Consider the following 16803-nt stretch of genomic DNA (forward strand, 5'->3'; position numbering starts at 1 on the left):
ACATCTCTGTGTGTAGCAGGAAAGAACCTACCATTTGGAAAGAAGTGCAAGTGCCTTGCAAATTCTTTATCTACTTCAAGGAAGGCCTTTGTTAAAACAAATTCCAGATTGGACTCTTTTGCCACAAGGTCCCTGAAACAACAACAACCAAGGGAATATATTTTAGGATGAAACTGTTAATCAGCTGACTAATTTCTTGTGATGATAACTGTTATATATAAGTGGCAATAGCTTATTTAATGTTTTCCTTACTTGATGAATTTCTCCATGTTTTTTTCACAAAAGTCAGCTGCGTTTGACCCGCCATGCCCATCAAACACAGCAAAATAGAGGGTGTTGTCAGTCATTTGGGAGACCTGGAAGCGGTCTTCATTCTCCTTGCGTTGACCAATGAGCGAGGCACAGCCCACCTTCGATAAACTGACTTTGGGTATGGGCTTGCCGTAGCGAATGCTGGGAGGAAGCAGGATTGGCTCATCAATGCGATTGTCCCAAATGCCAAATGAATCCCAAGTAGTAGGGTGGCCACTGCTGTCTGGGTCGAAGCGCGTGTTGCTGTGTCGTTGTCCCGAAGGACTGTAAAGTTGTCTCCGGAAGACTGTGAATTGGAGGTGGAAGTCCTGCTGGGATGGGAGTGGGACAATAGCCATCTGTGAAAGACCACTACGACCCACATGAAGACCACTGCACCTTGCCAGGCGCACAAGACAGGCTGCTGCCATCACCCTGACAGCATGAACACCGGAGATCCACTGGATGCAAGTGGCAGAGGTTGTCAAGAGATGTCCACACACTGATGAAAAATCGGTTCGTTAGACTGGATGTAGAATTTTAATTAACACTAGACAGACCTTGTTTGATTGTCCGGAATAGGCTAACAATATCAGCATTTCTAAACTGCTGATGCTATTGGCACTGTGTTATTTCTTCAAAGGTTTCTTCAAACTAGAAATCATTAAGCAAATGCATTGGATCTTTGTTATCTAAAAGGAGGCAGAAACATGTTAAGATGACGCAATCCCTTTATGTTTATACAACAGGTGCTCAAGTCAGTGATTGATGCAAGGACCGACTTCATAATAAGCCTCAAGCCGAGCTGAAACTGACTGGAAAGGACAAAAAAAGTATTTTTTAGAATAAATGTTAATCCTGTTGTTATTCATGTGTTAGTAATCACAGATAAATGAATGACAAATTCAGCATAACATTTTAACTGTAGGGGAAAATAATAATAATAATGACGCAGACAACTATAATTACGATGAGTTTACTACCTTTTCTGTGCAGCGACATTCACAAAATGTAGCAGAAGCGTTATGTCAAGATACAAATATATTTTTAAAGTAACACTAAGGTCAACGTTATCGCTGCCACGAATGACGCAACTCTTGACAGTCATAAGACTCACAGTTAGCTGTGTAAGCAAACAACATACCAGTAACGACTAAGCTATCTCTAAACTGTCCACGGGAGCTCCTCATGGGTTGTACCCATGTTGCAGGCAAAAGACGCCAGTAAGTTAATCTAAATATACTATTACAAACAACCTTTAACTTGGAGATTTATCGTTTCGGTGGCGTTAGCATGAACTAGCCTGCTAGGTAACGCTGGCTATTTTTTGACTGAGCAGCTAGCTAGGTAACTAAAATTAGCATTAGCTGGAATTTTCCACTTTGTCCAAAACATGATCGAGACCCTCCCCTTGACCTTACAGTTGTGTGTTAACTAAAAATCATACCTTATAGCTTTCAGACGTATTAGTAGTGTTTACGCTTTAATCCAAATCCGTGCTGATTTCTTAAAAAGGACTCTCTGAATGACGCCTTCTATGTTGTGTTTTTTTTCCCCCCGTATGATGTTTACTGGCGGTTTGCAAGCCAACTTAAGGTGCATTACCGCCACCTGCTGGGCGGGAGTGTGGAACGACAATAGAAGAATCGGCTTTATTGACCAGGTGTGTCTTACACACGAGGAATTTGACTGGTATGTCGGCTCTCAATGTGTATGTACATATCCCCATGCAAAGGGCAAGTAAACAGTAAACCAGCATAAGGCTGTGTAATATATCAAAATCAGCATTATTACCAAGCAACAAATAGTCAAAACAATGCAAAATAAGCTGTATGAACAGGCAGTAAACAATGCAGACAAAGAATGCTCAGAATAGCTGTTTTTTTTTTTTACTTTATTTCCACAAACCTTCCAAGTATACATCAAATTCTGGTGTATACAATTTGCGTCTATAAATACACCAAGGGGATAAATATAACGAAAGAAATTAAAGATACACAATTTCATAAAACCGTTGCAAACCTTGTGTGTGTTACTTTTTTATATTTTGCATCTTTATATGCACATATAGACAAAATACCACCACCATATGTCTGAGATGTGACCATACCAATCAGCATACCAGAAACGCCCCACGTACAGTACAGTTGATTGGTCGAGGAAATTAGGAATGACAGCTGTGTAAACCAATTGCGCCTCTTTTGACGCCCCACGTGCAGTGCAGGCGATTGGTAGACGAAATGGAAAGGTTTGGCATCACGCAGGCAGTTTATCAGTAAATGTATTATAAAACCTTTTATAATTCATCTGTGAGTTTATGACATGTTATGTGATGTTCATGTAGCATGTAGTCAGTAAGAAACAAAGTAGACTACTTAGGTCTTTTACTAACGATACCACACACAGTGTAGAAATACTCAGTTACAAGTACTCCAAAGGTCATGCGTTTCAAAATTTGCTTGAGCAAAAGTGTAATTATTAGCACAACATCACCTTAGAGTGCCAAAATTAAAGGGCCGCACTGTGAATAACGGCCCATTTCAGAATATACTGTTTGGGAAAGCTTAAAATTACTTAGCCTGTAATTACTTAATTAATGTACCTATGTTATAGCTGGTAAAGGTGGAACTATTTTATATATTGCTAGATAGTCATATAGATAGATAGACTATTGTATAGGAATGCATTATGATTTAATTGATTATATTTTGTATTATAGACTAAATATGAAAAGTAAGTAGAAATTACAAATTCAAAAGCATTTAGTTGAATAAGAAGTATAGTATTTGCCTGTGAGATGTGGCGGAGAAGTATAAAGTAGCATAAAATAGACTCACAAGTACAAGAAGAGAAGAAGAAATACCTCACATTTGTACAACACTTTAGTAAGTGCTCCTAGCTGCAGTCTTCTACAATTCAATAACTAGTAGCTACTAGTTACGTGAATTTCTTCAAATTATTTACTTCCTCACTTTGTATTTTGTTCCTAGTTCTTCTGGGGCCCAAGCACCTCCTACATCCTCACCCTCTATGACCAGTGCACTAATCTGAATTTTTAATACAAAAATCATCTGATCCCTGAATGTTTTCTCTTCCTTTAACACCACTGGCTAAGGAGTACAGAGCTCCATGCTACTGCTATTGCCCTTTAGCAATTTCCTTTCTGAAGCTAAATGATGTTACTAGACAGGGTAAGTGTCAGCGATATGGCACATCATTGTCACGCCTAATCAAAACTGAAACTCCAGAGAAGTAAACTCCAGCATCAGTAGTGGTAACTAGATTAGGTATGCGTGTTAATTAGTAACCACATAGAAACTTTTTAAAAACCCAGTAAAACACAACTTTAGAAGAAAACTGTATATTGGACTATGGACTGAAACAATTTCAAATGTAGGTTTTGACACAGTGTCCCATCGCAAGAGAAGGGCTACAACGGAGGACATGACCTGAGCTGATACTTCAAACTTTCTAATTATTTTTTTTCAGTTAAATCAAATCATGCAGAACTACATTATATTGATTAGATCTGGGATTCTGGGAGGCTGTTGCCCTCTTTAATTACAGGAAAAACACTCTTTATTTAGATCTGTAATATTTATATAGACAGAAGGGTCAATCACACAGTAGCGTTCCTACTTGTCACGTTCAGTGACGTAGGCAGCTGTGGCACTTCCTGGTTTGGTTTCTGAGCGGAACCAAAACCCTACGCCGATTTAAGAATGCATCTGTGCAGGTACACACACACATTTTTTTTTTTAATTTTTAGCACATCAGATATATTACAACACTGTTTAACTTATAAAGTAGACATCGGTTAACAAACGGATTCCCGTTGTTCTGCCGTAATACGGACAGTCAGCGTTGATGTAGCTTGATAAGGTTAGTTAGCTAACTATTAACTAGCTATAATGGCTTGTGTATGTGTCATCCAGCCGTTTGTTTTGGATTCATTATTAAACCCTTTAACCGTCCAGTGTCATTGGAGATATTTAGCTGGTCATATATACTTTGTTTATGTCTGACTACACAAGGCGGACCAAGGCCACTCCTCTTCACTTTCTCCGCAGCTAAACTGATTCATATTCAGCTAATTCCGATCGCAGTGTTGGCACCACGGATTACTATAGGTAACCACGTTAATAAAACATTTCTGTAAAGTACTAATAACTGGTTCAAAATGATCATTAGTTTCCCAAAGCTCATATAGGCATTTTCAGATTAATTGTTTGGACTGACCCAATCTTGAGTACAAAACTCAAAGATATGCAAATTTATTTGACTTTTCTTAAGACTAATTTAAACATTTCATTCATTATCAAAATATTTGCACATTAATTTTCCGTCATTATAATCTTCATGAGATAGGATTTATTTAAGAGCTTCTTATTTGACTGTTATTTTAATTAGGTGTACTGAAAACAGGCAATAAAATGCATATGCAATACACACAAGAATTATTTTGTCAAGTAATACATTGTCTTAAAGCTTATAAACAGTTGTTCTCATGTCTGTCATGCTTTGTTTAATTAGTGCTGCTTCAATTAGTTTGTTAACCTTTGCCTAAAGCAGTCAGTGACATGTATGCATTACAGCTGGACTGACTCCTTGGAGCTGCTTAAAATGGCATTACACAGGCAGGGTTTATTTAAACACTGTTTGTCTGTCATAGCACTTACATGATTATCACACACAGCCACACCCACGTCCATCCTTACATTATCCTTAAAACATCGTCCACATTCAGACAGTATATGGAGCATAGTGATCAGTTCCTTAAGAGGAAAGATGACATAATTATTGTGTTTCTCCCCCCACCCCCAGGGTTGGAATTTACATGAGGAGGAAAAAGTGGGGCTGCTCTCAAGCCTGAACTATTGTCTTCCACCATCTGGCCATCACACTCTGCTCCTTCCGATTGGTGGTTATCCCCTCTCTCCTTGCCAACATGCTGTGTTGGGGTAATGCAAAGAATGGACAGCTGGGTATTGGTGTGGAGAGGAACCATGTGTTTGAGCCAAAGAACTGTTCTGTGTTCAGTGGCAGGGGACTTAAGGAGGTCGTCTGTGGGGGGCAACACTCAGTGTTCCTGCTGCATGATGGTAGTGTGTACACATGTGGCTCTAACAGCTGTGGACAGCTGGGCCATGACAAGTCAGGGAGTTCGCCAGGTAAGCTTAACAGCAAGAACGCTAGATTAACTTTTGTTTAATCATTGCACCAGCTTGCAGCACGGCACTAGTTGGGTGTGTCTGGAAAGTTACCAAACCCATGTGAGAATGTGGGTGAACGTGATACAATTTCTTTTAAAGGCTCCCTATATTGGTAGTAATTGAATCAATGGCCCAATAAAAGTGCAGCATTTTTGCTGATATTAAACTAGCTTAATACCTTCATGTGAGAATAATTCAGGATCACATGGTGCCAATACACTGACTGAAATACTAGATAGCCCCACCTTTGGTGAAGCTGAAGAAGCTTTCTGAATGTGTAGTGAAATACCTGCTTAGCAAGTCCAGTTCCAGATATCACACAACCTGGATGACTGAAGAGCTATAGTGTGTAGATATTAAGCCAAAACATGGAAAAATCAAACTTTACTTCACAACTTATATATGTTACTTAGTTGTATTTATGCAACATAAAATACATTTTACAGAAAACTGAGAAAATGTTTATATTGTGGATTTATTTTGTTGGAAATGTTCTATGCATTTCTAGATGAGTTGAAGCTCTGAAAGCTTGTGAAGTGACCATGTGGGTAGAGGTTTGTGTTGTGTGTTACTTTGTTTAGACGTGTGTGTGAAACTGTGAACAAATGCAAGAATCACTGGACCCTGAGCAAATAAATACCTAAAACACCGTGTTTACAAGTGTGTAGGTGAGAAAATGCATTGTTGATATACCACACATTGTGTAAGGACTTCTACTCACTTTACTTAACACTTTGGTCAGTACGCCTTCAGCAGGTATGCTTACATGATTAGATCCTTTTTGACAAATCTACAGAAATGTATGTTTTAATTCACACTTGTTAAACATTTTGAAAGTTTTATTGAAACTGCAGAATCAGTCTTATCAAGCATATACTGTATATTTGACCAGTGTAATTGCAGCATGATTGTTTATAAGATAGAATACCCATGCTAAATGCCTAGCATGGGTTAGGTGCGCCAGGACATTATGAATGCTCTCTGCTTCAAAGGAGCCTAAAACATATTTTAACACTGCTTGGATTTTGTAGCTTGCTAAATGAAACACCTCAGTGATAATTAAAAAACAAAATAGTTTTAACAAAATAGGATAGGATTAACAAAACGTTATAGTTGGAATGACAATTATGAGTCAGGCCAGTGAACAGCAAATAAGAATCCAGATTAAAAGTGAAAAATCATTCAAGTAAATTGGCCATATTGCCATTTGTGGAAGGAGATTTAACACCTACGCTACCAAATCATGACTTTGCAGATTTTGATCTTTTTTTTTTTTCTTGTCAGAGCATTGCTTCTGCTAGAGTCTGAAAACCTTGTTCTCTTCTCTCCAGAGCTAGTCGGAGCTCTGGATACTCAGAAGATAACAATGGTGTCAAGCGGTCGGGCCCATTCTATGGCAGTGAATGAACAGGGTCAGGTGTTCGCCTGGGGAGCTGGTGAAGGTGGTCAGTTGGGCCTTGGGACTTCAGAGACAGCTGTTCGAATCCCAAGGTGATTATGTTTATTGTACCATAGCAGAGCTGAGGTTTTTAGACTGACAGCAGTAAACTACTACATGAAAAGGAGTTTGAAAAGGAGCACAAATAAAAAACTGACTATTAAAGCCAAAAAGGTTACGCCACTTACCCATGGACAGTTTCTGAGTCAGTATGCATCAATCCCTACAACAATCATGTGAGTGTGCGCTGTGATTGCATGGTGGCATGTAATGACCCCACTCGATAGCTGAGGGAACAATGTACAGCCTAGCCCTTTTTTTAAGTTTGAAAAAAGTTATGTATTTTTTGTTATATTTCTGTGCATTAGTAACTTAAATGAAAAAAATCTTACAATGAACAAGTGTTTTTCTTGTATTCCCTAGGCTGGTCAAAAGGCTGTGTGACCATCAAATCTCCCAAGTAATGTGTGGGAATCAGCATTGCATCGCACTTTCTAGAGGTGTGAAGGACAGTCTCTTCATGATACATGAATACTGTTCAGGATCTAGAATATTGCATCCATCTACTTTATGTGCAAACTGTATCCATATCTTGATAAGGATTGTAATTCACACCTAGCACCAGAATGCATCACACATTCATCTCAGGTAACAAATTGCATTACATTTTGGTCCCCTAGGTGTTTAGTAGTACCAGTGTTTTGAGCTGTAGTAGGACAAAGAATTGGTAGTTACCAAGGCTGAGATACCTGTCAGTGAAGCGCACGTCTTCCAACATACCGCACAAGCTGTAATTTGTTCATAACCAAACTATTTTTAAAATCACTGCAAAGACACATTAGAAGAAATTATTATAATTTTAGACCAAAGCTGCTGCTTTTTCTTTATGAATATGAGAATACTGATGCAGGAATAAAATGGCAGAATATAAATATAGAGCACTAGATAGTAAGTTTAGATCTGGAACAGTCTATAACTAAGGTGGGATTCATAAGAGTGGATGTTTATAAATCCAGATAGCACCACAGTATCAAACAAATGGTCTGTATTTGCCTGTACTTTGTGGCAGTCACTGGTGTGGGTGTATAGTTAATTCTCTATCTTTTCCCCTCTCAGATGGCCAGCTGTTTACGTGGGGCCAGAACACCAGTGGTCAGCTCGGTCTGGGTAAAGGAGAGCCCAGTAAGTTGTTCCCTCATCCCCTGAACTCTCTGGCAGGAATTCCTTTGGCACAGGTAACTGCTGGAGGTGACCACAGCTTTGCTCTCTCCTTGTCTGGAGCTGTATTCGGCTGGGGCAAGAACAGAGCTGGACAACTGGGTCTCAATGATAAACAAGGTAAGAATCAGCTGTTTAGGAATCTGCACACTGCCAATTTCAAGAGATGAGTTATGTATTATTGTTATTATGTCTGTTATTATCCAAAATGGTATAGTATAGAGCCTGTACTGAATTACACACATGTATTTAACATTGTACTCACAGAATTATTTTGACACTGGTTAGATAAGTTTGTATATTTAATGCTCAGTGTGTTCATACAGGACCTATACAAACAACAACAAAGTGTTGTTAGATTATTGGAAATTGTAAACAGTTGTTTTGAAGCTGGTTACCAGAAGTTATAGATGGTCATGTTGAGTGAGAGGCTACTGTAGAAACATTTATTGCAAACCTTCTTTGTTTTTGCTTTCCATTTATGTACTTGACATGATTTAAAAATGACCTGTTGAAGGAATAAACCTATTATTCACCTAGCACTACAGTACTAGATTAAAATGCAGAAGTTCCCATGCCCCTTTAAGCCTTACCACTCCCTGGGTAAATATGCCAAACAGTAGCCTTACTGAGCTGTGCAACCGTGCTTGCTTGTTTATGTTCCCTTCCTTAGATCGTGCCGTTCCATGCCACATCAAATTTCTGAGGTCTCAAAAAGTTGTTTACATCAGCTGTGGAGATGAACATACAGCAGCACTCACAAAGGTATGAATACAGCTCAAGTCTCACTACAGCTCGATGGCATTCAAGGGCAATTTCACTGGACAGATAAAATCAAAAATGCATTACAACCAGTTTGCATAAGCCTAACTGACCCTGACATACTGTACAGTATGTGCATAATGGGGTCCTGCAGCAAAATGATTCTTTCATTTGACTGCTTTTGAGCTACAATTGTTAAAACGTTCTGCCTTAAACAACTGGAACATGAATACTGCACCGTCTCTTGGGCAGGACGGCGGCTTGTTTACTTTTGGTGATGGCTCATGGGGTCAGCTGGGTCATGGCTCCACCAATAATGAACTTTTACCCAGACGAGTGTTGGAGCTCATGGGCACTGAGGTGTCCCAAATCACCTGTGGCAGGTACTGTGTGTTGTAAACCAGCTGTACCCAGAATTTTTGTTCATAATTTTATTTGGTATAGCTGTACAATCTAATGAAATTCAACACAATAACCTTATTATACATTCTAACGTTGAAGTTATGTACTTAAGTGCTTTGAGAGTGTTTCAGTAAGCTGCGGCTCTTTTTCAGGCTGTAGTTAGTGGTTTCTGTGTTAAGACGGCAGCTATGAACTGCAGCATCCACAGTTTGAAGCCAGTCGGGGGCTTGCTATTGCTTCTAAAATGCACTGACAATATTAATTAAAAATGTATATTAAAAAGGTTCAAAACCTTTACGAACCAAAGCCTGTATTCTAAAGCTTGTTTTTTCTTTGTGTCAGGCACCACACGTTAGCGTTTGTGCCTTCCTCTGGTATAGTTTATGCATTTGGTTGTAACAGCCATGGCCAGCTGGGCACAGGGATACTTGGCGATGCTGGAAGCCCATTTCCTGTCAAGACCGGTTTGCTGACTGGAATTTTTCATAGTACAGGTAAGCAGAAGAATGGCTTCACAATCTGGCAACCACTTTATTTATTTATTTATTTATTTATTTTTTTGTTGAGAAAACAGCAAATTGTTTTGACATGAATAGAACAAATAGTGTTTTGGTTGATTATTTGTTAGATGGATATTTGAGAAGAGGTGAAAATTTCATCCTTTGACTGTTCTTTGAAACATCTTTCACAGTCACATTCAGAAAACTCAGACCTAAAAACTAAAGCTACTATTCATAAATCTGTAAATGGACATAACGCACCGATAATAACCAATGACTGTTTCTCTGTTTTACTCAGAAAATAGTGAAATGTCCTGTTTGTGGCCAGCAATGTGTATCAGATAAGATTTCAGTTTTGTTTTTTGTTTGATGGGTCTACTTTTTAACAACGTATCTCTTGTAGCAATGTATAAACGGTGTATTCGCGTTCAGGATCATGTTTGAAAAGTAGAATTTCATGCAAATGCTGCTGAAAGTGCTTTACAGTGAAACTTCTCACTGTAACCATATGATTTATAGCTATCAAACAATGACCAGCTAACATGTCCTGTTGTCTTTTCTTCCTTTATTAGAGTCAAAACAATATACAGTGACCAAAATCATCTGTGGAGGAGACCATAGTTTCTTACTGTATTCTAATGAACAGGTATGTGATTTCATAAAGCACCGAGTACTCCCGATCTTAAACTTTAAATTTATTATGATATATATGCCAAGTTTGATCTCGAGTGATTTTACTGTCTCTCTTTTATCTATTGAAAATATATTTGTCTTAATGCCACTTTTTTTTTGACGTTTTTTTGAATTTTAAAATCAACTGCCAGGAGAAACCGATATGTAAACTAATATACTGTAAGCAGAATAGGGAATTAGTTGAAGTTGAGATTTCTTATTTTGTAGTATGGTATTATCTAACACAACACATGTACAGTATACATTCACAAACATCCTTGTACTTCTGGTCTTAAGATTTTGACGAGTCTCCTTTGGATTATTAATCATAATTTCAACCCATAAAGGTGATAAAAGCAACTGAAAAACATGCTACATAAATCTAAAATCTGTCAAATAAAACTCTAGTAAATAGCCAGGTTTAGCCAGGTTCAGTGTTTCACCACTGGGTGGCATTTGTGTATAAAAGTTTGCTAGTTTCCGTGATGGGACTACTATACTGCATATGAAGTAACTGTCTGGGCACATAACCAGCAAACTGCCAGGAATGTGCACTGATAAAGACATAATGCACACTCAACCTCAGCAGCAAAATATTTAGACCTCAGGCACGGCCATGTTATCTCCTTGGAGGAAAGAGACATCCCAGACAGAAGTGTGAATGTCTCCGTGCTGAATTGTGCCATACGGCAGTGCAAACAATCTCTCAAATGTTGGTGACAATGCCGTTATGTTATGTCTCTGTTCTTCTTCCTTTCTGCAGAGTTCAGTTCCCCCAGAAGACTTCAGAGTGTTTAACATCAGCAAAAGCCTCTCCACAATCAATAATGAAAGGCTAAATTCATGGAGGTTGAAACTGATGTACAGTACAGATTCCACTGTCACTAAGTGAGTCACGAGCAAAAACCGATTATTTGAAATGTATAAGACTAAAGTTTATATAAATAATAGTTCCCTTGTACTGTACATACTAGTATTAAAGGTGGCTTTCTTTGGCTATATTTTGACACAGTATCTTAGTTTTGTTAAATCAGTTATATTTTAATGGTTGGTCAAGTAACATTTTTCATCCTAATGCTCTGTTTTCTGTTTTTGTGCTCAGCAACATTATTATTCAGCTCTCCTCTACGGCTTGTTGGAATGCCAGCTTCTTGGACCAAAGGTATGCAGGCTTTATCTGTAACACAACACTAAGAAATAAATTAGGCAGCATGTTTACAAGCAAACATTTCAGATGCATTTACTAAAGTAGTATACTCAAGTATGATTTTGAGGTACTAATATTTTACTTTTGAGGTTAAGATTTTCCATCTACTTCACAACCTTTTACTCCACTACATTTGTGCTACAGCTGCAGAAAAATGGTTACTTTTTTTTACTATTTCAAATGAAACACATATGATAAGGAGTTTCTGTTATTAGGCCAGCATTACTGGGATCAGTGTCATCAAGTACAAATGAATAGCACCACAAACATCTCATTTATGTCATCTTTTCCAACAAAACATGGTGATCATCAGGGCTAGGAAAGATGCTCTCTGCTTGATCACTGTGATCTGTGGAAGTCATCCCATTTCTCTGACCCAGAGGTCAGTGTGATGGGTTTTACTTCAGACTCATCAGCTGATGCTTATCTGTGTCCTGTGAAAGAGCTGTGCAGGTCAAAGTGGTAAATAGACCTAGTCTGGCAACAGCTTGATACTCTCTGCAGAAGCAACTGAATCTCACTGGGAATTAGGAGCAGTGACTGGGACTGATGCGACAATTTTATTAGATTTAATTCCACAATGACGCCTACACACAAAAACAAACAAAATTAAGTAAATGGCCTGAGATGCTCGCCCGGCTGCTGAAAATAAAACACTGGACATATACAACTTAATAAAAAAACAAAATAGCCAAAAATAATCACCGACTATCTTAGCAAGTATATTTATTTAAAAGAATGACATTTTTTTTTTTTTAAGGAAAGTTATTTTATAAAATGAAATGATTTTTCTTCTAAACCTTTGTTTTATCTTGAAATATTTAAAAACCCATTGAATATCAGAAAAATGGTCACAGATTTGACATTTTAGAAATAAATTGATTCACAGGACAGCAACAGTTCACAGCCTTGAAACAGTCAGATAATGAAGATCGCACTTAAATGGAGACAGATTTGCTCTGTTCACAGGATTAATAGACATAACATAACATAATAGACATACTGTTCTTGAGACAGTAACAGGTTTGAGATGTATGGTAGTTGCTTGTTGCACACATATGCACAGCAAGTGCAGTCATCTTTATTGTATTACTGTCACATTTTGGACCCAGATCAATGGTTCTTTAAGCTCAGGGGGTTCTTAAAATTATATGTGGGTCACTGCGTAAACTCGCAAATGACTGGGATGTACTGTCGCACAAAGACTGCACTATCTACATCGGTGTTTTCTGTTTGGCACACTGTCTCCACCTGATCAGATCGCATGTATTTGTGTTATGACTAAATAAAACCCATGCTAGAGGAATGTGAAGGCATAAACTAAAAATGCTTCGTCCCTCGCCTCGAGGGTTTTGTCGAGGTGATGGTGTAGGTTCATCAGTTAGGACTCACCGTCCTTGACTCTCAGGTTGAAGAGGAGATGTGCACACTGACTGACTTAAAACCCTTATTGCTGTGTGTACACTCAGCCATTGCTCATGTTGCGCTGAGAATTAGTGTACCTACCATTGTGACCGGCCATGTGATGGGTTGGAACAGACTTGTGTTTACTCTAAAACAACTTCTACCTTCAAACTAATGTTTTACCACAAAGTTCCTGAATCTTTACTGTAATTGCATCATGTTAGTAATAACTGATACATCATTCTATGTTTTCTTTCTCAGTGACGATACCCACTTTAAGACCAACCCAAAGATCCCAGGCATCGATCTCAACTCTGTCAGACTTCTGTTTGAGACGCTCAGCAAACCGGCTTTCTCTGGACTTCTGGAGCAGGTAATAGTATACCTATAAATTTATGCCTAATAACACCTAAATATTTTCCCTTTTAATCTTCCAAATCCAGATTACTGTATTCCAAGGACATCAGCATGTAGGACTAGTTGATACTGCCGCCTGTTGAAAAAAAATACATCAAATACATTGTTTTGAAAGTACACCAAGTTCTGCCACAAACCCACAGCTCAAAATTCAGGAGTGAGTCATAACCTCTAACATTAGCTCCGTAATGTTAGGTTTGGTCTTTGTGTATCTCAGCCCAGCATGATTTACAATCTGTGTGTAGGCCAAGACCACATTCCAAACCACTAAAGGCCTCTCTCAAAACTTAGTGACTGAACTCTTTGACCAATATTTTTCTCCTGCTGCCTAGTGAATCCAGATTATTCTAGTATTGCAAAAGATCCATTACATTTCTCTGGTTCATTTATTAACATTAAGACTTGTGGTTTTCAGACATGTCAGAGACTGTACGCTTCAGATACCTTTCTCCATATAGAGTTTCTTTGAGTTGTAGAATTCAAAGAAGAAATATCTGTCCAATCCTCTGCTTAGGCCACCAAGAGTTTTGAGAGTCTGTTGATCCCTCAACTGCCACGCTCTCCTCCTGATGTTGAGGCCATGAGGATCTACCTCATCTTGTCAGAGTACCCAGCCCTGCAGGACTCCAAGAACTACATCCGCCTCACTATTCCCCTGGCAATGGCCATCCTCCGGCTAGACGCCAACCCCAGCAAAGTATTGGGTATTATATGTACATGAACGCAAGTTTTTTTTTACCCATCATCTCATCTGAACTTCCCTTTGGTAGCTAACACAGCACATCATCTCATGTAACGCCATGCTGCATATACGATATACAGGACATCAGCATCCTCATCCATATCTTCTGTTCTTAGCTTGTTATGCAAAGGAATATTTCAAATAGGTCACCAAACAAGAAAATGGCCACAGAACTTAAAGGAACATCACCCAACAGTGGAGTCTGACCAGTAATGTATTCTTGAGGCCAATACCGGAATCAGTCCACAAACAGTTACAGCACGTAACTCCCCTTAAAACCACAATTTGTCAACTTTACATAACCTGGCATGCTGATAGGTCTGTTTTTAAACTAGCTGTTTCTCCATGTTTTCAGTATTTACACTAGCCAAGTTCCAAGCACAGTTTGAGATTTTTTTTCATTATATACTCAGAAAACAAATTGGCATAGTTCCCTAATTGTTGAACTATTTCTTCAAAAAATAATGGTACATCTGCCGATATTAATTTGATAAACAACTGCAGACATTTAGCCCTGTACATAAGTGGAAATGAAACAACAACAAGAAATGTGAAAGCCCACCAGAGAACAGAAACACCCTGCCTTTCACATAGAGATCACGCATGTGCACAAATCACATGGCAACTTGTACTGTAGAGGCAAATTTACACTAAAACTGACAAGTCAGTGAAGACACTCTGCCAACCACACTGGAACTTATCACAAGAGTTTTAACTGCAGTAAAATATTGTTTTGTTTGAAGAAGGTTTTTGCTCCGCATTTGAATTTGACCTCCTTCTCTCTCTCCCTGCAGACAACTGGTGGTGTTTTGTGGATGGAAGCGTGTTCACCAGAATGGTCGACATGTACAAGAGCATCGTTGTGTTTATGCTAACAGGAGGCAAAACTCTCCTTGTACCGGTGTTCTACGAAAACTATTTTCTTGCCACACTACGGCTGCTGGAGAAACTCCACAAGGTATCCACAAAGGTCACACACTGCTCCCATAAACAAGCCACTAGCGCTTCACTGTTTCTCAGTACAGTCTGAAGAGGGAGTGCGTTTGTTGGTGAACCATGTGAATGGTTCTTGATAGCTGCTGAGGTAATCTACAGATTATAGTCTACAGTCCACTGTGTAGTGTGACATTTCCTGGAATCTGACGCAGGTGTTTGTTCCCAGGTAAACTTAAAAGCCCAGCATGTGGAGTACAATCGTTTTTATATCCCAGACATCACCAGCCTGGTGGACATTCAGGAAGACTACCTCAAGTGGTTTCTGAGCAAAGCCAAGATTGTACGTACTGAAATTCTCAGAAAATGTTACATTTCCTTGTTACCCGACATCTACTCACACAAACACACACATGCAGCCGTTTCTATGGAATTTAGCCACACTGCTCTTAGCTCGTGTTGTTCTTAACGTTTACAGAGACAGTGTGGAATTTTGTTCATAACAGCCTATGGGTGTTGTTGCTGTCAGTTCCTGATACTGATCAAGTGTCTAAGCTCACAAACAAGCCCCTATAACTTGAATCAAGTTCTTATCTTATTACAGTGCTGCTTTTGCCTGTTTTCCTCTTTGAAGCCAAATGACTTTCTCTCAATTTGTTTTCCAGAAAATGGGATCATTGCCTTCACAGGTACTTGAATTAACAACTGACCTTCAAACCATCAAAGCAAACCATCAGAGCAAACCATCAGATTTATTTGATCCTCTAAAAAGTTAACGGCGCGTTGGTGCTTTCTCTTATTTTCTCTGCAGAGTGACTTTCCCTCGGTGAACCTGTGTGCCTACCCGTTCATACTGAACGCCCAAGCCAAGACAACCATGCTCCAAACAGATGCCGAACTGCAAATGCAGGTACTTGCTACTAAAGTAAAAGTTGTTTTCTTTGTGGTTACATACCAAAATTATTTGGATTCAACAAGCTAGGTCTTAATTCATCAATAAAAAATACAACTGGCTTTTATTTAACACTTAAGGTGTTTTAAAATGCCCTGTTAAATCGACTTGTCTTTTTTGCTTTTCTTCTTTCTTTCCATCTCTGCCTGTGACCAACCAAGATGGCAGTTAGTGGTGCAAACCTACACAATGTATTTATGCTGCTCACACTGGAACCCCACCTTGCTAGGAATCCATACCTGGTGCTCCATGTACGCAGGAACCATTTAGTAAGTGACACGCTACGTGAGCTCACCATGTATTCTGACGTGGACCTCAAGAAACCACTCAAGGTACACTTTTGAAGATCACTGTAGTTTTGTAATTCTGATAAAAGAGAACTCTTTCTCACAAACCTCTGTACTATATCTTATCGTCTTCCTCCCCTCAGGTGATCTTTGACGGAGAGGAAGCTGTAGATGTAGGTGGAGTAACTAAAGAGTTCTTCCTGCTGCTGTTAAAGGAGCTGATGGATCCTGTGTATGGGATGTTCACTCATTACAAAGAGTCCAACTTGCTGTGGTTCTCAGACAAAGTAAGTGGCCATGCAAAACTGAAATTTGTTTGTCCTACATTGCAACATATGGAAATGTACACACACACACACACACAC

The 16803-nt window shown here is 38.9% G+C and overlaps 2 protein-coding genes across 10 annotated transcripts in view; one reads left to right on the plus strand and one right to left on the minus strand.

Moving 5' to 3' along the window:
- The window catches only part of ppm1kb (protein phosphatase, Mg2+/Mn2+ dependent 1Kb), a 10026-nt gene extending 8199 nt beyond the window's left edge, over nucleotides 1–1827 (minus strand). For both annotated transcript variants that reach the window (XM_020591698.1, XM_020591697.1), the window contains exons 1-3: nucleotides 1739–1827; nucleotides 253–793; nucleotides 32–132 (exon numbers count right to left, since the gene is read on the minus strand). In XM_020591698.1, the coding sequence (XP_020447354.1) occupies nucleotides 32–132; nucleotides 253–722 (571 nt within the window). In that variant the 5' untranslated portion in view covers nucleotides 723–793; nucleotides 1739–1827. The remainder of the gene's footprint in view (nucleotides 1–31; nucleotides 133–252; nucleotides 794–1738) is intronic.
- Nucleotides 1274–16803, plus strand: part of herc3 (HECT and RLD domain containing E3 ubiquitin protein ligase 3) — a 27883-nt gene continuing 12353 nt past the window's right edge. For 2 of the 8 annotated variants that reach the window (XM_020591688.1, XM_020591696.1), the window contains exons 1-20: nucleotides 1795–1954; nucleotides 5116–5252; nucleotides 5332–5462; nucleotides 6836–6995; nucleotides 7366–7442; nucleotides 8059–8280; nucleotides 8834–8925; nucleotides 9175–9305; nucleotides 9667–9818; nucleotides 10397–10470; nucleotides 11260–11384; nucleotides 11599–11658; nucleotides 13369–13480; nucleotides 14039–14228; nucleotides 15061–15224; nucleotides 15429–15542; nucleotides 15865–15888; nucleotides 16011–16109; nucleotides 16313–16483; nucleotides 16582–16725. In XM_020591688.1, coding sequence (XP_020447344.1) covers nucleotides 1817–1954; nucleotides 5116–5252; nucleotides 5332–5462; nucleotides 6836–6995; nucleotides 7366–7442; nucleotides 8059–8280; nucleotides 8834–8925; nucleotides 9175–9305; nucleotides 9667–9818; nucleotides 10397–10470; nucleotides 11260–11384; nucleotides 11599–11658; nucleotides 13369–13480; nucleotides 14039–14228; nucleotides 15061–15224; nucleotides 15429–15542; nucleotides 15865–15888; nucleotides 16011–16109; nucleotides 16313–16483; nucleotides 16582–16725 — 2517 coding nt within the window. In that variant the 5' untranslated portion in view covers nucleotides 1795–1816. Of the gene's footprint in view, nucleotides 1515–1794; nucleotides 1955–3948; nucleotides 4028–4064; nucleotides 4174–4325; nucleotides 4422–5115; nucleotides 5463–6835; nucleotides 6996–7365; nucleotides 7443–8058; nucleotides 8281–8833; nucleotides 8926–9174; nucleotides 9306–9666; nucleotides 9819–10396; nucleotides 10471–11259; nucleotides 11385–11598; nucleotides 11659–13368; nucleotides 13481–14038; nucleotides 14229–15060; nucleotides 15225–15428; nucleotides 15543–15864; nucleotides 15889–16010; nucleotides 16110–16312; nucleotides 16484–16581; nucleotides 16726–16803 lie in introns of those variants that run through there. The other 6 variants (XM_020591690.1, XM_020591691.1, XM_020591693.1 and 3 more) reach the window with 6 other exon arrangements.

The sequence above is a fragment of the Monopterus albus genome, unplaced genomic scaffold (genome assembly GCF_001952655.1).
Source record: "Monopterus albus unplaced genomic scaffold, M_albus_1.0 scaffold15.1, whole genome shotgun sequence".
NCBI classification, from domain to species: Eukaryota; Metazoa; Chordata; class Actinopteri; order Synbranchiformes; family Synbranchidae; genus Monopterus; species Monopterus albus.